Source organism: Pyxicephalus adspersus, chromosome 9, assembly GCF_032062135.1.
Source record: "Pyxicephalus adspersus chromosome 9, UCB_Pads_2.0, whole genome shotgun sequence".
Classification (NCBI taxonomy): Eukaryota; Metazoa; Chordata; class Amphibia; order Anura; family Pyxicephalidae; genus Pyxicephalus; species Pyxicephalus adspersus.
This window is the reverse complement of record NC_092866.1, coordinates 45,507,471-45,527,525: the sequence shown is the minus strand read 5'-3', so window position 1 is coordinate 45,527,525 and position 20,055 is coordinate 45,507,471. Positions and strand designations below refer to the sequence as shown.

Genomic DNA, 20,055 nt, shown 5'->3' with positions numbered 1-20,055 from the left:
TAAAAAAAGCCAGAAAATTTTCTGGTTTTCTTTAAAAATGAATACAGATGTTTCATTCTGATCCCATTTGCTATCTATCAAAAAAGCCAGAAAAATTCTGTAATTCTATAAAAAAATAAAGATATTTTATTCTGATCTCACGTGCTATCTATCAAAAAAGCCAGAAAAATTTCTGTATTACTCTCAAAAAAATACAGATATTTCATTATGATCCCACTTGCTATCTATCAAAGAAACCCGAAAGATTTCTGTATTTCTCTCAAAAAAATACAGATATTTTTTATTCTGATCCCACTTACTATCTGTCATAAAAGCCAGAAAAAAAATCTGTATTTCTCTCAAAAAAATACAGATATTTCATTCTGATCCCACTTGCTATCTATCAAAAAAGCCTGACATGCGAATTTCAGAGCAGGAGGCAGACTTTGAGACCCTTGGACAGTGTGGTCAGCACTTGCTGGGCAAGGGTTCTGGATCAGTGGCTGCATTTGCAGAGGTTGGCTTAGATTAAAATGAGGATGATGATGACCAAGATGTCACCTGGGAACCACCAATGTGTGTAAGGGCTAGGAGCAGTTCCAAAACATATGTAGAGGAAGGCAGCAGCAGCAGCAGCAAAGGACTGGGGATGTAAGGGGCTGCCAATCTGCCTCATGTGAGTCCCAAAGAAGAGACAGAGGAGTGTGCACAAGCAGGGGAACAATCAGCGACGATGTGACCATTGGGGAGGTGGAGCTGGAGCAGACACAGGGCACCCAGCATACGCAGAGGCAGGCAAAGAGAAATAGCAGCAGATTGGTGGCACACTCCTCTCCAGTGTGGTCCTTTTTCACAATGACGGGTGCGTAGCAATCTGCATCCTGTGCCACAGAGGACAGCCTGGATCACATTTGGGTACAACATCCCTGCGTTGTAAGATTGAGGGTTGGCATTCATGTCATCCACTTCATGATGCAAACTAGCAATATCGTCTACCTTCCTAACGCTTCCAGCACCACAGACCACAGCAACAGTGCTGGCGCACAAAACATGTTGGTCTGGCCCTTAATCACAAATTTATTTGCATTACACACTTCGGGGTGGCATTGACTATGCACTACACCCAGCTCTAGATGCCAGTTAGGAATGCCATTCACGCTCCGTCTCAGGGCCCACCGCCTCCTCGTGCTGCTGTTGCCACCTCTCCAGTACTCCATTCACAAAAATTTTATCACACACTTCTGGGTGTCATTCACGATGCACTTCACCCAGCTCTAGATGCCAGATATGAATGTTGTCCACACTCCGTCTCAAGGCCCACCGCCTCCTCTTCCTGCTGCCGCCTGTCAGTACTCTTGTTCACAAAAATTGTATTACACTCTTCTGGGTGGCATTGACAATGCACTACACCCAGCTCTGGATGTCAGTTACCAATGCGGTCCACGGTCTGTCTCAGGGCCCACCGCCTCCTCCTCCTGCTACTGTTGCTGCAGCCTGTACTAATAGTACTTCATTCACCTAAATTGTATTACACACTTCGGGTGGCATTCACGATGCACTACCCCCAGCTCTAGATGTCAGTTACCAATGCGGTCCACGATCCTTCTCAGGGCCCACGGCCTCCTTCTCCTGCTGCTGCTGCTGCTGCCGCCTGTCAGTACTCCATTTACCTAAATTGTATTACAAACTTCGGGGTGGCATTGGCAATGCACTACACCCAGCTCTAGATGTCAGTTATCAATGTGGTCCAAGCTCCTTCTCAGGGCCCACTGCCTCCTCCTCCTGCTGCCGCCTGTCAGTACTTTATTCACAAAAATTGTATTACACTCTTCTGGGTGGCATTGACAATGCACTACACCCAGCTCTAGATGTCAGTTACCAATGCGGTCCATGCTCCTTCTCAGGGCCCACCGCCTCCTTCTGCTGCTGTTGCTGCAGCCTGTCAGTACTTCATTCACCTAAATTGTATTACGCACTTCGGGGTGGCATTGATGATGCACTACCCCCAGTTCTAGATGTCAGTTACTAAGGTGGTCCAGGCTCCTTCCCAGGGCCCACCGCCTCCTCTTGCCACTGTTGCTGCCGCCTGTCAGTACTCCATTCGCAAAAATTGTATTACACAATTCTGAGGGGCATTGACGATGCACTACTTCCAACTCTCCATGACTCTTACCAATGCGGTCTCCCTGGCGATAACTGACTAGAGGCCACACACTGCTACTGCTCTTGCCGACCCACGCTCCGTCTCTGGTCCTCCATCCTTTTGCCTAATGTCACCGCGCTACTTCTCCACAACTTTATGGTTGGCATTCCTAACACATCATCCAGGTCATGATGCCAGCTAGCAGTTATTAATATTAGTAATAGGATTTATATAGCATTAACATATTATGGTTATGGTATGTAAATTAAATAGGGGTGCGTACATGAAATAGCAATGCATCCTGTCCTGTTTTGACAGCAGAGACTGTTGCTAGTGGGTTGAGTTCACCCTTTCACAGTGTCCTAATGTTTCTGCTGCCTTCTGGATGCTGTCCATCACACAAAAATCCTATTTACCTGCTGTCACTTTGCTGGCCATTTTCTGGAAAACCACAACTTTATGGGTGGCATTCCTAACACATGTCATCCAGGTCATGATGCCAGCTAGCAATTATTATTATTATTATTATTATTATTAATAATAAACAGTATTTATATAGCGTTAGGATATTATGCAGCTATGTAAATTCAATAGGGGGGCGTACATTAAATAGCAGAGCGTTTTCCTGCTGTTTTGACAGCAGAGACTGTTGTTACATTATGTCCTAATGTTTATGCTGCATTCTGGGCACTGTCCATCACACAAAAATTGTGTTTGCCTGCTGTCATTTTGCCTGCCATTTTCTGGAAAAGCACAAGGTCTTTTGGAACTTTTGTATTTTTTCCTTGTTGCCACTTTTCTTCTACATTTACCTAGCAAATTTGGTGGTTCTAGCATGTATAGGGGCTTCGCTATTAGCGTTTAAAATCAGCCCGTTGAGTTTATTAGAATTCGCCAAAATTTTGCGAACTCACCGGAAGTTCGAGGAAGTTTTTGCGAGACTGTCAGAGACCTTCTCGCTCATCCCTAACAGCAACTGCAGGATGCTATTCAAACATCAATGCTATGTCAAAAAAAATCCTTGAGAAATGTTTTTAGCACCTTGTCAAATCTAGCCCATGAGTTTTGAAGTCAAAATATATCCCACCCAGTCTTAGCACATTGTACCAATAAAGTGGCTGGTGATTGTATTTTTTTCCTAGTTCGGCAATTTAGCTTTATCTGTTATCTCTCTGGCTTCTCAAGCAATGAAACAGCAGCGTTAGTCCTAGTAAGGAGTGATTTGGAAAACTGTAAAGCAGAACTAACAACTAATAAAACAATCTTCTTGATTGTGAAATGTGGCAGAAGTTAGTAAACCAGTAAAGAATGGCTGAACATAATTGGGGACTAAATTTTAGATAAAACAGTGAACAAATATGTTTTTCAATTATGTTGCCTAGAGTTCCACTTCTGCATGCCACAGATAGCAAAGCTTGATTATTTAATAGATAATGACCATTCAATATGTTAATTTTACATTAGAGATTGCCATAATTTTTAGTGAAGTTCCCCAGGCACAGATAGTGAAATTCACACACACATTGGCCCCTCAATGTCCCCAACCCAAATATAAACCCTTTCTGCTACGGTCCCAAAATATTAGCCTTAGCCTTAAGTAAACTGAATTCTAGTCCAAAGATAGTCGTTCTTTCAAAGTTTCCGAAATCTCATTATTTGATAAATAAATATTTTTAATATTTGGTTTAAACAATATTTTTGACCATGCATTAAAGTCATTTTATTTACTTTGGTGATGAGATAGCCACAGACAATGCACTCACAGGAAATACTTCATAGCCCCCATCTCCAGGTTCTGAGCCCAACAAGTTCTGCTAACTGCTCTTTCTTTTCTTTTATTAAAGTTTTGTATATATCAGTGCAGTATTTGTTTAGTCAAGGGCTCAGATAAGTCCTGGGTCTTAATTCACTACTTTTTGTCTTTAATGTTTCCATCACAATGACCTTGATTTAAAAGGTAAACTGTGGCATTTATGCTAAAATTAGCACCCTAGCAATTCTCTTCTATATATGGCCAGGACCCCAGAGACAGCCGGGCCTGGCAAGGGGCCTGGATGCTGATCGTCTCTAACAGGATATCCTTCAAGTTGGAAGCAGGCCCAGAAATACACCCTTCCACATAATTTAGATAAACCTTTACGTGTTAGGCTAACAGAGGTCACTATGGTTCCCAATAATTATATTAATTATCTGCTTATCATTTAATAGGGTAAAAGTTGAATATTTAGCATTATATAAAATATGGCATTAGTTATTTGGGGTATTCCAAGCCCTGTTGGGGCAGCTCTGAATACAGCAATGTGTTGGTTTTGATACCTGACATTACCATATCAACACAGGCCATTCATTACAAGCCTAAGAGAAACCCTTTAATTACATTGAGGACCTTACAGGTAATGTATTTATTAAACATGGAATAATTTTAAACTTGGAAATGGGTAGATAATTGCATTACTTTTTTAAGCATTTGAAGATTTGAAGCATCTGAGGCAGTAAGGTCTGGATTTTGCTCTCACATGGACATATTTGAGGCAGGGTATTGGTAGGCTGGAATTGGACTTGATTGTCTTTTTATTCCAAAAGTTACATTCAGCTCAAAACCGAAGCCATGAAAATGGAAGGTTTAATCAGTCAAAAGCCCCACCATCTTCAAAGTCAAATCACCTAGAAAAGTGATTTAAAAGCTAATGTCATTATACCTGACCTCTGCATCCTGAGATAGGTGGGTATTAGAATATGCCCTTGCAATGGGATTGAGTGAAAAATAGTTGCATTTGTGGCACCTGGATATCCCAGGACATAGGTTTGAGAATATTTTTTCCTCCCTCTTTTTTTGTGGAAGTGCTGCTTTAGAAAACACCTACTAGAAAACCATACTGTACAGCCTACCTTCATAGCATTTTACTTTTATTCATTTGTATTTCTGTACTGCACCATTCTATCCTAAACATTTATAGATAAGCTCTTCATTCAATCAGAGTTGAACTACTGCAAACTACATGAGCATAATATTTGTTTATGAAGCAATACACCACAACACAAACACAACCAATGGTCTTTCCATCTCCATGTTCGAGAGATGGACTACTTGCCAAGCAGCAGTGCTGAAAGTACTGGACATGTCATTGACTTCAAGCGGCAGGAGGAGAAAGCATAGCCAAATCACAGATTGGTCTAAAGCTCTGCCCTAAAGCTACATACCCATGTGTAATAATTGTTTTGGAAAGGATCTTTCACGATCCTTTCCAACAACTAAGGACTGCACGATGCATGAACCAGCTCTGTACATACAGCACCATTCTGCCCCATGGAGAGGGGAGGGGGAGAACAACACAACGGCACTCTGCTGGGCGCTCTCCCCCTTCACTTTTATTAGGATTGTTCATCGTCCATCGTCCGTGGATCCGCCAGGACGGTCATTCGGACGATGGCCGACAGGCGCTGTACACATGCCAGATTCTCATCTGATATCGGCCATGAGTCGAATATCAGACGAGAACCATTGGACGTGTGTATGCAGCCTAAGTGCAAACGTATTTCCAACCCTCACCTGAGTCAAGGTCTTCATTTCTATTTGCAGTTGGAGCAGCAATCCTTCCTTTTCATTTAGCTGAGACGTCAATATAAGATTATCTTGTCTTTTTCCTCTAACTGCCTAATAAAACACAAACACAGCTCACAGCACCAGTCAGCTCTGCAATTTCCATAACACAAATTTAAGTTGACATAATTGGTATAATCCAGAGCTACAAATACATGCCTGTTAACACTCACATTAAATAATACATTTTGGACTTTAAAAAAAGTTGACTTGTAAGTGAAAAATATTATGTTGAAATGTATGTGCTATTTAACTGTTGAAAGCAGAATTCAAAATACCAATGCAATTATATAGTTTTACAGGGTTCCTTGAGCACATACATTTTTTTAAAAATAATACCAGCTTCTAAAAGTCATGTTATATGATCTTGGTGTCTGCCTTTCTTCCTATTCATAATATGCAGCCTATGAGGAGAGATTGCCACACATAATCTAGCTCAGCTATTTCTATTTAGGGTTCATTGGAACCTTTAGGTTACCCCTGAAATGATCTGGCATTCTTTGCCAGGAGTTCTTTGAGTAATGGACAACTGACCTTCCCTATACCAGTGGCTGTATAGTTCTTGAGTAAACACAGCGCCAACAGTATGCCACCATGCTGTCTTTAACTGACCACTCCAACTGACCACTAATGTAAGGGGCATTTTTACCATTAAAACATAATGTATAGGTTTTGGCAGGGGTTTCCCAAGGTTTTTTTTAGGAGTTCCTCTGGGGTAAAAGGTTTGAGAACGGCTTATCTAGCTAGTAACTAGTGATAAAGTCTGCTGTCCTATTTATTCCGGTTTGTAAGCATCTGAAAGAGGATAGGCTGAAGAAGGGTAAAGCTGCGTACACACGTCAGATTTTTCTCGCCCGATAATCGGCATCGGCCAGATATCGGGCGAGAATCTGGCGTGTGTACAGTCGGCGTAGTTCATCGTCCGTGGATCAGTCCTGGCGGATCCACGAACGATGAACGACGAGCGATCCTAATGCAAGGGAAGGGGAAGAGCGCGCAGCAGGGTGCCGCTCCATCGCTCCCCCCTCCCCTCTCCATAGAGAAGAACGGTGCTGTATGTACAGCACCGTTCATGCATCGTGTAGTCCTTTGTCGTTGGAAAGGATCGTGAAAGATCCTTTCCAACGACAAAAATTGCACGTGTGTACGCAGCTTTAGTCTAGGTCAGTAGGACTATAATTGGGTTGGTAAGTATACCTTGTGTGATGGTACATTTACAGTAAGGTATCAAAGTCTTTAGCTCATACCTTCTGCAATTCTTCCATCCATGACTGTCTTTCTTTTAGGCTGTTATCTCTATCCGGAGCAGGACCAAGCGAATGAGCATCTGTCCTGAAATAATACAGAAGATTATATATATATGCATGTTCTAGAAACAGATAAGAAATACAGTGGTCTACAAGAGGCAGTGTGCTGGGATATTTTCAGTAATCTAGGTACAGAGGCCTTCCCAATAGGAATAATCTTCCTGGATTGCACAAAAAAACAAAGTGATGATGCCACTGAGCAAAATAGTAAATGATAAAATTGTAATAAAAAATATTGTAATAAAACAGAAACATTTTTTAATAATAATTATTGAGGGGAAAAGGAGGAATTCAGAAGCTGCTGAGAAGTGTACGTCCGTGTACGGAGCGCTTTAACCTCAAAGTACAGTCTGATAGCTGAGTACAGTTTCAGCCAGCCTAAAATGAGCAATTCTCCATATGAACCAATTACATTTTTATCACAGAGGAAACCCAATAAACACTGCTTTTTATCATGATTATTAAATATATCTCCGGACTAAGCAGAACATACCTGTTTGAGCAATTTCCTTCAGATATCCTCAAATCCTGAAAAATAGGACAATAAAATTCAGAAATGCTAATACAAATATGATCTATACTGTTCAGGTGTTTACCAAATCAGCATCAAAAATGATGTGGCTATAGCAGTGCCCAGTAATTCAACATGCCTTGTACAGGACCCTTAGTTCTTGCTTTGTAGAGGTGAGTTAATTTAGGCCCTCTCTAGATCTCGGTACTGTAGTGGAACAGATTAGGCAATTCCGCCTGTGTCAAAATAATAGATTCAATGCCTATGTAGTGTGATGTTGTGTGTTGGTCATTTTATGCTTTTCAAATCATCACATATGGCAGATTAGCTACTGGCTGGGCTGATCTGGATACTTTCTCACCTGACTCTGAATAACCACTTCTTGTTCTTTATGGTCCTCATTTTCTTTAACATCTTCATTTTCATCAGGATCCTAAAGTTTAATGAGAGTTATTTATACCATATGCAGTGCTCAAAATAAACTCTATTTATAGCAGTATGCTGTGATTACATACAGTCATATACAGTATATTGGGGTTTAGAATGTAAGCTGTAGTACATGCACAAAATTTCTTCTCTCTGACCAATAATGGACTCCTAATTCCTTTTACTGGAAGTGTTCTTATTTTCAAAAACAGAAATGTCATCTATGTTGAAGTGTTATAAAAGAGATGTGTAGAAGCTGTTGTTGAAGCTGTTAAAATAATGATGAATGAAGTTTAATCAACGGTCAGTTGTAATTTTCCTCAACTAACAAAAATGATTTGGTTTTTTTTTTACACCTACGGCAATATTACTCTTTATAGACCCAGAATCCACACCTCCCGGTGCTTGTAATAAAAAAACTCCCTCCCAAAAATTTGCACATATCTTATAGCCAAATATGAATCAGCTTTACCTCCTAAACAATATATTTTGCAACTTATACCCAAAGACCTGGGCTTGGAAGATTCCTAAGCCCTTGTCCAACAAAGTTTAAACTACAGCCAAATAATTTTCCCCAGATCTACTCAGGCCACTTATAGTGTTTTCTTGTCTTGTGTTGTCCTTTCCACCTTTGACTGAATCCTGCAACTACCAATAGGCCCTTTATTTGGGAGAGAATGCAAATTGTTTAACACTTTAGCTTTATCTTCGCAACTTTTTTTTTCCGAGCTGACCTGGGCTTACAAAACTTTTTTCTTCTTCTTCCTTTTTTAATGAACAAAACTCACAATTTTCTAAATTACTCCACATATTAAGCTCCCACTCATACCACCAGCCTGGCATGTATACACATACACCATGTAAGAAGAACACAAAAATGTCAATAAATTTGGAATCTTTGCTTTTACTGTGCTGGGTACAAATACATTGTCAATCCTTATATTTATTCAAGGACAGCGGGTTACTAACAGAAGTGTTTCTCTTCAGTCACCAATGTCACTGAGCACAACTTGGCAAATGAATGTCAGAAAAGTTTGACCCCTTCAAGTTACCACACCTAGACATTACAGAATTACGCACAAAAGCCATCTAGTTAGCATCATAATGTTTTATCACAATGGTTGGAGATCTCCATGAAGGAATGTTTTCCTAATATTTTATTAAATTATTTATATACTGTTGGGGCTTCAATGGTTACAGTACACCAACTCAACTGGTTGGTGTTGAGTGACATTTAAAGAGTCATTGGCCACCTGCAATCAATGATGCTTACTCATCTTCCTCTCAGTTACTCTTACTGACAATTCACCATTCTTGGGCTGGTCTGTTCCTTACTGATAACATTTCTGTGTGTTTAGTAAATGCCAAACCAGGACACTGCTGCATTACCAAATGCCATATTCCTGTATCACTAAACCACTGCCTAATACTTGGTTACTTGTTGATATACATCCCAATGACAGCTTCTTCCACACAGCAAGAAAATTCACTGAAAAAGTATATGTTACCACACTCAAAATAATGGTGAATACTAAGTTGAAAAGCAAATGGGAAATGGCATTCAATAGTCTTTTCCATGGCTCCTATACTAATCCTGTGATGTTGGTGAAATTTACAACGCAATGTCCATTTGGGTTCTACAACAGAAAATTTACTACAAAAGCCTTTCTATTGACCAAGATTGTTAATATCTGATAATATTGATTGATAATTATTACCTATATAGCTTCCCATATATCTAAACACTAAAACAGTTAAACTTTTCTGATTCCTTGATCCAGGACAATGTTGGGATAAACATCCTTGTAAACAACGAGCAAAACACTTTAGCATGCAAGGTATGGCTAGAAATTGTAACAGAACGCTACTTTGACAACATGACACAACTATTTTTTTAACTAAATTAATTACAACTAATTAATTATTTAATTTACAACTACAAAATATCACTGGTATCTAAGACTGAATAGGCTTATGGGATAGGGGGCTACACACAAAATTCTTAGGAGACAACAATATGAGTTCGTATTTTATGGTGACCATGCTAAATTAAGGCCAAATGAAATCAGCCAGAAAACTTTATTGAACTACAGGTGTGCTTTCTAACTAAATCCAAACCATGTTGGAGAATGAGGAGCTGGCAATGAGCACAATGCCACCCTAATTTTCTCCCACTTCCCATGATGGTCAGATTAAATTAATTTCTGTATTCTTAGCAGCCACAGTAGACAGTAAAGAGTTCATCTTAAAAGGGATATAGGGACATCATACATTTAATATAATTAATTCCAGGGTCAAGTAAATTCTGATGAGACCCTGTTGTATACAGTCCCATTATAAATGCTTTGGTATGTAGTTTTTTTTAAATACACATGGGAATGTGTTTGTAATACAAATTGGAGGCGGGGATAATGATTTATAGTTAACTTCCTATAGGCAATCAGTTTTCATATTCCCATATTCCATACCTTCTACTGTAAATGAGTTACATTCCTAAATGTGGTTACAATAAATAAGGGACCAGCTAGACAAAATGAAATGGTCCAGAGGACTAGAAAAACACATTAGATCTCATTGAAAAAATACATCTTATAAACCTGCTGTGTTTGCTGTAATTTATGAAATGATCCCATTATGAGAAATTATATGCTATCCTTTAAAATTTAGAATACATACAATAATTAGAATTAAGGATGTGTTTGATGGACAATATAAAACACTCAACCCACCTACAAACACCCCCTCAGAACATGGATGTATTGAGACTGGGTGGGAGACACTGAACAACCCTCTCTAGAGGATAAAAGCACACTACACGAACAGGTAGGAGCTTTACTTTTATTATCAGAAACTACTAAGGAATGGAGTCACTGACCTTATGACAACATTGGATACATTTTTTAAGTAATCCAAGCTCTAACTTTGTAGCGAACACCAGGTAGAGTATTTTTTACATTTTTATTCAATTGTTGTATATAATAATTTTTTAATACCCTTTCTGTAAATATTCCTTTTATATTTTCCTTATCTTGCGTTTAAACAATATTTGAAAATTGTTAAATCTGCATAGTTCCCTAACAAGAAAGTAAGGAACTCTTCCTCTTTGTAGAAGCTATCTCATGAGTTGCGTTCCTTTCTGATCATGGCAGGGGTTGCTGTGAATGGTGTATGTCTCTGTGTAAATGATATGGAGCTTTTCTAATAATTAGGGTAAATCTAGAAACCTCCAAAGTGACCAAACCACATAATGATCTGAATTGCAAAAGTATTAGATGCAACTTGAAGTCACATGACTGCACTGCCTCCCTTTCTTTTCTTCTTTCTGAGTATGGGGGGATGCGTCTAAATTACTTAAAGATGGTTGCAAAAATACTTTTAGGACAGTGGGCAAAGTTGTCCAGGGGTGTAACAACAAAGCTTACAAGTTGCCTATGGGAACACAATGTGTTGGCAAAGCATCCTGTAGCTTCAGTCAGTAATGAAATCTGATCATGCCAACATGGATCTGCTTTTATGGTTGGCATTTTGAGATTGCAACAAAAAGGGGGACTGTAAGAAACACAAAGTATTTGTTACTAAATAAGTGGAAACAACATGTGCAAGATGGTTTCTTACTAAATAAATCAATAAATCCAATTCCAATATATATGTTTTAGGGTTAAGGTACACTTCAAAGCTTAACTCTGGTGACAGATTTGTTTAGTTTTGGACAAAGTGGGAAAGGGTTAGATTGTCTGTCAAATTTGTATTGCTGCTTTTGACCCTATTGAAAAAGTTTTTCTTGACTTTGCTGTAAGCACTGGCTTTCACTTGCCTGCGATGGAAACATATTTACTACTCCAGTAGGCCTCCTCTTCTCCCGTAACTTCCTTTTCTCGATTTGAGTCCGATGCTTCTTCTGAGGGCTCCCTTTCTTCTCCTTGGTTTTTGAAGTGACTGGTTCATGAGCTTCAACTTCTGCAGTCACCAGAGACTGGATTTTGATAGATGACGTGGTTGCATTTATTGCTCCCAGATCTTTCTCATGATCTTTACCAGAATGTGAAGATCGAGTCTGGGATTGAAGTTCCACTTCTTGCTGGACCTGGATGTCTACGGATCTGCTCCCAACAAGACTGGAAGAAGAGGAGCGTAACCTCATTCTCTCTCTTCGTGCCTTCCATTCTTCCATAAATGGAACTTGCTCTGCACTGCTATGTTTAACATCTCTTGACATCTTTGGATTCTGCAAGAAAACCAATAAATGTTAGAATTATAGGTATAGGTGCACTGGTAAGAGCCCAGGGGTTGCAATGGTCACAATGGTGACTTGGCCTCTGCTCACAGGGGCCCATAGGGCCCTCCATTGCTGTGGGATGGTAGGATAGAAAGGATGGTAAGGTGGGTAGGATTGGGTCCTGTAAGCAAACCCACAAAAGAAGGGGGTGCTAGCCAGGATAGCCAGGGTGGGATAAGGTTCTTAGTTTCCTCCGGACCTGGTAACACTGCTCCTCACTGTGAATCTGCATACAGGGGCAGGCCAACTACTAATCTATATCCATTCTGCCATCACAACCACACCTGTCTTTCCTTATCTTCCCATACAGCTACCATTGCACATCTTACTGTCAACAAGGGAAGGAGGTAGGATCATTAACGGAGGATCTGCACTGAGGTTTGTGGTCTGCACTGAAGGGGGTTGTGCATTGCAGTGGGTCTACAGTGAAGAGGGCTGTCATTAAAGGGGTCTGTCACTGAGTGAGGTTCGCAACTGAGTTGGGTCCATCACTGAGGGGGTTTTGCAACTAAGGGGGCAGATCTGACAATAAGGGAGGTTTGTCAATATGTGGTCTGAGCTGTGTTGCAAGTAGACATGGTGCACAGCTGTGGCAGGTGTGGCCAAGTTCTGCATTTCGGCCTACAAGTCTGTAGCCACACTACTGTTTAAGTGTCATGGATAAACAAAAATATTAAATAATGAGAGTTCATCAAAATTAAATAGAGTAAGAAAAAAATAAATAAAAGGCCCAACCTTGTATGAATTAAAAAAATATTTTTTCTTCTACCAGGTTCTTATAAAACCCCTATAAAGATTATAAGTAACCACAGAAAAAATGAGAAATAAGTAACAGAAGATAATGCCAATATGGCAAAGAAGAATATCTTTAACTAAGGAGGACCTTATTTAAAATAAATATTAAAGGCCAAAAAGGACACAACATGCCATTAAGTATTGTGGTAGAATCAAATATGTGATGCCAAATGTAGAGGGTATTTGGCACCATGTACCTCCCCCTTGCCTGGAAAAGCGATTACATGGCCTGGATAGGGCCATTATTATTTTTGTTGCTGCAGAATTGCAGCCCTTTATTTGGGATCCAGGCCCTGAGTGTCCTGGGAAGAATGGGTGCACCAGGCACTCCTCTCTTTTTCCAGATCAGAAAATGAGGATGGCTCGGGGGCACCTGGCCATTTATAGGAAAGCACATGCCTTTGACTCAGGGGGAGTTGAAGCCTGAAGCCAGGTGGCTCAGGTGGATAAGATGTGTAGCCTACATGCTGGAGGTCTCCCAAGGTTGAGATCTGTGAAACCAATAGAGAGAGAGCCTGGAAGATACATTTTCCAGAGGTTTTTCTGTTATTCTGTAGTGACGCTAATCCCCTGAGTGTGAAAACCCTGCAATTTCGCTTTGTATTTGAGTTTCTGCAAAAAAATTTAGGCAGAGGGCCCTAAAATTTGAATTGGAGCATGAAATACATCTCTGCAGTGAGAAGCTAGTCCCTGCCAGTATATGAAGTTTATCCTAGTATATACACAGATCAGCCAAAACATTAAAACTGCTGACAAGTAAAGTGACTAACATTGAAAACCTCATTACATTGTCACTTCTCAATGTGTGAGATACATAAGACAGCAAGTAAACAATTCCTGAAGGCGATGTGTTAAAAGCAAGATAAACGGGCAAGGTGCAATAAATTGAGTGACTGTGAGAAGGGCAAAATTGTAATGGGTAGATAATTGGGCCAAAGAATCCCCATAACTGCAGATCTTGGAGTGTTTCTGGTTTCTTGCCTGTCCAAAGCAGTAGGCCCAGAGAACCAGTGACAATTCCATGGGTGTCCAAGGCTCACTGATGTGCATAGAGAGAGGCTAGGTAATCTGAACTCAGAAAAGTTACTGCAATACAGACTTGTGGAAAACAAAATGCTGCCCATGTGAGGAAGATGTCAGAACACATGGTGTACAGCTTGCTGCATATGGGGCTTTATAGCTGTAGAACACCCATACTGACCCTTTTCCACCACCACAAGTGTCTAAAATGGAAACATAGGAGTATGTGAGCACACAAAACATTACACCCAACTGGACCATGGTGCAATGGAAGAAGATGGCTTTGCCTTATAAAATACATTTTCTGTAGATCATGTGGATGACAATGTACATTTGAATTGCCAACTTAGGGAAAAGATGGCAGTAAAATGAACAATGGACCATCAGAGGGGGTGGGACCCAAAGGATCTGCCAACATGTTACTGCAGATACCACATGACACTTTCAATTGTTGTGTAGAATCCATTTTTCCATTTTTAAGGTGGCCCTACACAATATTAGGCAGGTGGTATTAATGTTTAACTAATTAGTGTAAAAATAATTTTAAACCCTAAAATAGCGATTCATCAATGTTACCTTACAGCAGTGTAAATAACAGTACATAAAAAATGCTTTTGTTCTTGAAGGTGCAAATTTGGAATATGTCAACATGTAGGAATTGTGATGTCACCACTTTGTTATAATTTTATCAGCATGTAGGTAGGAATATATCAGTATGTAGATATAGTCATTATTTAGGTATGGAAATACAGTTAAAGTTATATCAGGGATATACTATGCTATGTATATAGTAAATTTCAACATGTAAAGCAAAATCAGTATACAAAAACTTTTATGTATACAGGTACAGTGATGTCAATATATGGGAAATAGGAATGTCAGATTACAAGTACATTGATGAAAGTATACAGGAGCAGTTATGAATACAAGTGCTATAATGTCAGTATATTGGTTTAGTGATTATTATTATTATTATTATTATTATTATTAATATTGTTAATATTAATAATAAACAGTATTTTTATAGCGCCAACATATTACACAGCGCTGTAATAACAGCATACAGTCTGGCAATGCTGACATCACTGCACCTGTTTACATGTTTAAACATGATATACATATTTTCAATTGTATACATTTATGTGATGTGGGTAAACAAGTACAGGTATGTATACATGTGCAGTGATGTCAATATACAGGTACAGTTATGTATACATGTGCAGTGATGTCAGTTTACACGTTTTTTTATGTATAAATGTGCACTGATGTCATTATACAAGTACAGTAATGTATACATGTGCAGTGATGCCAATATACAGGTACCATTATGTATACATGTGCACTGATGCCAATATACAGGTACCATTATGTATACATGTGCAGTGATGCCAATATACAGGTACCATTATGTATACATGTGCAGTGATGTCATTATACAGGTAAGGTTATGTATACAGTATATGCAGTATATGTACAGTACTGTCCCTATACAAGTTCAGTGATGTCAGTATACAGATACACTTATGCATATATGTGCAATGATGTCAATAAACATAAAAGTTTGTAAATATATATATATATATTTATACAGTGAATAAAATATAGTCACAGTGAGTCAGTACACAGTTGTAGTGATGTCAGTATCAGGAAATGTGATACTAATATACAGGTGTGGTTAGGTATGCAGATTCTGTTAAGCCAGCATACAGAAAAAGTGCAGTAATGTTAATATACAGGTGTAGTTATTTATACAGGTACAGTATTGTAGCCCAATGGTGTCAGTATACAGTTCAGTTATGTTTACAGGTACAGTGATGACAGTATATAGGCAGCGATGTCATTATACAGGTGAAGTAATGTCAGTTTACAGATACAGTGATGTCAGTATACAGTTATGTATACAGGTATATGTATAACAGTGCACAGGTACAGGTATGTCAGTATATAGACACAGTGATATACAGCTGGTGCCATGTCAGTAAACAATACACTGAGTGTAGTATATACCTACACTGATATACAGTTACAGTGATGTCAGTAAAGGATGCGGTGATGTCAGTAAACAATTATAATGATGTCAGTAGACAGATGAGATGATGTCAGTATCCAGTTATAATGATGTCAATAGACAGGTGAGATTATATCAGTATACAGTTATAGTGATGTCAGTATACAGGTGAAATAAGTTATTGTGATGACAGTATAGATGCAGTGATGTCAGTATACAGGTGCAGTAATGACAGTATAAAGGTACAAGGATGTCATTATAAAAATAAAGTACAGTCAATACACAGTTATAGTGATGTCAGTATACAGGTTCAGGAATGTCAATATACAGGTACAGTGATGTCATTACATATGTACCCGAATGTCAAGACAGAAGTGGGGTGATATCAGTATACAGACACACTGATGTCAGTATACAGGTGCAGTGATGTCAGTAAAGAGATACAGGAATGTCAACCTTCAGGTATAGTGATATCAACATAAAATAAAGTACAGTTAGTATGCAGTTATAATGATGTCAGCATACATGTACAATGATGTCAGTATACAGATGCAGCAATATTAATACACAGGTACAAAATTGTCAGTAAATAAAGTACAGTCAATATACAATTTTACTGATGTGAGTATGCAAGTATAATAAAGTCAAGTACAGGAATGTCAGTATACAGATACCCTGATGTCAGTATGCAGTTACAGCAATATTAAAATAGAGATACAGGAATGTCAATCTATAGGTATAGTATCTATAAAGTACAGTCAGTATGTAGTTATATTGTCAGCATACAGGTACAATGATGTAATTAATGTCAGTATAAACATAGATTCAGTATACAGGTTTAGAGATGTAAGTACACAGGTGCAGTGATGTCAGTAAAAAATAAAGTACAGTCAGTAAACAGGTGCATTGATGTCAATATAAGGTGTAGTGGTGACAGAAAAAATGAAGGGTGTCAGTATACAGGTGCAGTGATGTCAGTATACAGTTATAGTGATGTCAGTATACAGGTGAGATAAGTTATTGTGATGACAGTATAGGTGCAGTGATGTCAGTAAACAATTATAATGATGTCAGTAGACAGATGAGATGATGTCAGTATACAGTTATAATGATGTCAATAGACAGGTGAGATTATGCCAGTATACAGTTATAGTGATGTCAGTATACAGGTGAGATAAGTTATTCTGATGACAGTATAGGTGCAGTGATGTCAGTATACAGGTGCAGTAATGACGGTATACAGGTATAGTGGTGTCAGTAGACAGGTGAGATGAGGTCAGTATACAGTTTTAGTGATAACAGTATATAGTAATGAAGATGTCAGTAGACATGTGAGATTATGTCAGTATACAGTTGCAGTGATGACAGTATAGGTGCAGTGATGTCAATATACAGTTATAGTGATGACAGTAAAGGTGCAGTGATGTTAGTATAAAGCTATAATGTTGTCAGTATACAGTTATAGTGTTGTCAGTAGACAGGTAAGATGATGTCTATAGTTGCAGTGATGGCAGTATAGGTGCAGTGATGACAGTATACAGTTATAGTGATTTCAGTAGATAAGTGAGACAATGTCAGTATGTAGGTATAGTGATGACAGTAGACAGGTGAGATGATGTCAGTATACAGTTACAGTGAAGTCTGTAGACAGGTGAGATGATGTCAATATACAGTTGCAGTGATGTCAGTATACAGTTACAGTGATGTCTTGCAGTGATGTCAGTATACAGTTACAGTGATGTCAGTAGACAGGTAAGATAATGTCAGTATACAGCTGCAGTGATGACAGTATAGGTGCAGTGAGGTCAGTATACAGTTATAGTGATGACAGTAAAGGTGCAGTGATGTTAGTATACAGGTGGAGTGATGTTAGTTTACAGGTGCAGTGATGACAGTAAAGCTGCGTTCACAGGTCAGATTTTTATCGCCCGATAATCGGCATCGGCCAGATATCGGGCGAAAATCTGCCGTGTGTACAGTCGTGTCGTCCATCGTCCGAACGACCGTCCTGGCGGATCCACGGACGATGGACGACAACCGATCCTAATGAAAGAGAAGGGGGAGAGCGCACAGCAGGGTGCCGTTCCATCGCTCTCCCCCTCGTGTATGCATCGTGTAGTCCTTTGTCGTTGGAAAGGATCGTGAAAGATCCTTTCCAACGACAAAAATGCAGTGTAGTGCAGGTGCAGTGTAGTCAGTATACAGTTATAATGTTGTCAGTATACAGTTATAGTGATGTCAGTAGACAGGTGAGATGATGTCATTATACAGTTACAGTGATGACAGTATAGGTGCAGTGATGACAGTATACAGGTATAGTGATCTCAGTATACAGGTGAGATGATGTCAGTATACAGTTATAGGGATGTCTGTAGACAAGTGAGATAATGTCAGTATACAGTTGCAGTGATGTCAGTATACAGTTACAGTGATGTCAGTAGACAGGTGTTGCAGTGATGTCAGTATACAGTTACAGTGATGTCAGTAGACAGGTAAGATAATGTCAGTATACAAGTGCAGCGATGACAGTATGCAGATCCAGGTATGCAGAACACAACGGTGAAAACACAGAGTGAGAAAAGGGTGACAAAAACACACATGTGGATGGCTGTAACATGATGCTCTGTGGTTAAAGCAGTGATAATGTGATTGATGGGGTGTTAAGATGAGTCCAGTAATTGGGGAGATGACCCCATGTCTGATACCTCCTTGCTGGAGAGAGGATTCCTCTGCTTCCGCCTGCAGTCTGGGAACTCCCTGGGGGAGGAGTGAGACCCCCTGGCCGAAGCTTTGCAGATCAGACACTGCTTCCCAAAGGACCAGAACCCTCTGATCCTAACAGGAGGAGCCTTACAACCCCTCTCCCCCTCCCGCATACCCCAGACTCCTTATATAGCCAAGTGCCTGCAACTTGGCATACTCCACATCCAAAGGCAGTGCCAGTGAATCATTTCCTCCAACAAAAATGGGATAAAGCGCCTTAAGTTTGTTGTGTAAATTTAGATCAGATTGTTCAGTTTAAAAAAAATGATATATGTATATAAAAATAAATTGTGGTTCCAGAAGCCACCAAATGCTTGAAAAATGTGACTTCTGTGCAATGCATACAGGACAGGCAGTGCTATGCACAGTGTATGAGCTCCCCCACTTGACACAGTCAGGCAAACAACAGCTTCATCCTCCTGGATGTCATTCTGCAATTTGAGAATACTATAGCATAACTTCCAATAGCCAAGTTGTGATGTTCTTCCTTTAAAGCTGAACTCTGGGCAGATATAGCTTGCCCAAATTATTGCACATTACATCATTAAATATATTGTTTTATACATAAAAGCTGGTATCAGTTCTACTTCAGAATAAAGGGCATGCTAATAGGAAAAGGGAGCAGAGTGATAGAAACATCAGATTATTATTATTATGGTGTTGTTCATTTCCTAGCTAAGGGTCAAGACCAGTAAGTGTTACTTTACTGTAGCAGGGGCAAATCAGGTCTCCTGTCCTGCTGCATGGCTGAGAACTGACATTTGGGATCTGTCACTGTTGGCCCTGTTGGCTAAGGGGGGTCTGGGGCCCTTGTGCAGCTGCACACACTGCACCTCTATATGTCTGCTCCTGAGCAGTATTCAAAAAATGTACCATTCTCCCTGCAAAATAACAGTGTGCTTCTAACTCTTACTCTGTAGGCTAACAGCTCTACAAATAAATTTATTGTAAGATCTTCAAAGACAATGCTGCCTCTGACTGCTAATTTCAGGAAATTTGGAGTTTGATTTGGCAATGTCATTATTATGCTGTTATCCTTGCTGGAGAAAAAGCTGAACTGAAAATCTGCACTGTCAGGATCTCCCTGTGATTCTGTGGATTAGAAAGGCTTTGGGCTACAGACAGAGACATAGGTAACAGATGATGAGGTTTGGAGGGATAGAATCTTGGGAAGGCAAAATTGATATGTAATCAATGCTCTTTGCTCTTTCTGAGCACAGCTCCAA

At 39.5% G+C, this 20,055-nt stretch overlaps 1 protein-coding gene and 1 long non-coding RNA gene across 4 annotated transcripts in view; one reads left to right on the top strand and one right to left on the bottom strand.

Moving 5' to 3' along the window:
- Positions 1–18,899, bottom strand: part of LOC140337925 (PRKC apoptosis WT1 regulator protein-like) — a 25,011-nt gene extending 6,112 nt beyond the window's left edge. Inside the window, exons 1-6 of one of the 3 annotated variants that reach the window (XR_011922154.1) lie at positions 18,772–18,899; positions 11,782–12,192; positions 7,903–7,974; positions 7,524–7,558; positions 6,971–7,055; positions 5,673–5,773 (exon numbers count right to left, since the gene is read on the bottom strand). Coding sequence is in view for 2 of the 3 variants with exons in the window: in XM_072421798.1 (XP_072277899.1) it covers positions 5,673–5,777; positions 6,971–7,055; positions 7,524–7,558; positions 7,903–7,974; positions 11,782–12,183 (699 nt within the window). In the remaining variant the exon portion in view is untranslated. Of the gene's footprint in view, positions 1–5,672; positions 5,778–6,970; positions 7,056–7,523; positions 7,559–7,902; positions 7,975–11,781; positions 12,193–18,771 lie in introns of all 3 variants that reach the window. The other 2 variants (XM_072421798.1, XM_072421800.1) reach the window with 2 other exon arrangements.
- Positions 17,775–18,755, top strand: LOC140337926 (uncharacterized). The gene is made up of 3 exons (XR_011922155.1): positions 17,775–17,860; positions 17,903–18,511; positions 18,559–18,755. It is a non-coding gene; the product is annotated as an uncharacterized lncRNA (long non-coding RNA).
- Positions 18,900–20,055: the final 1,156 nt, after the last annotated feature.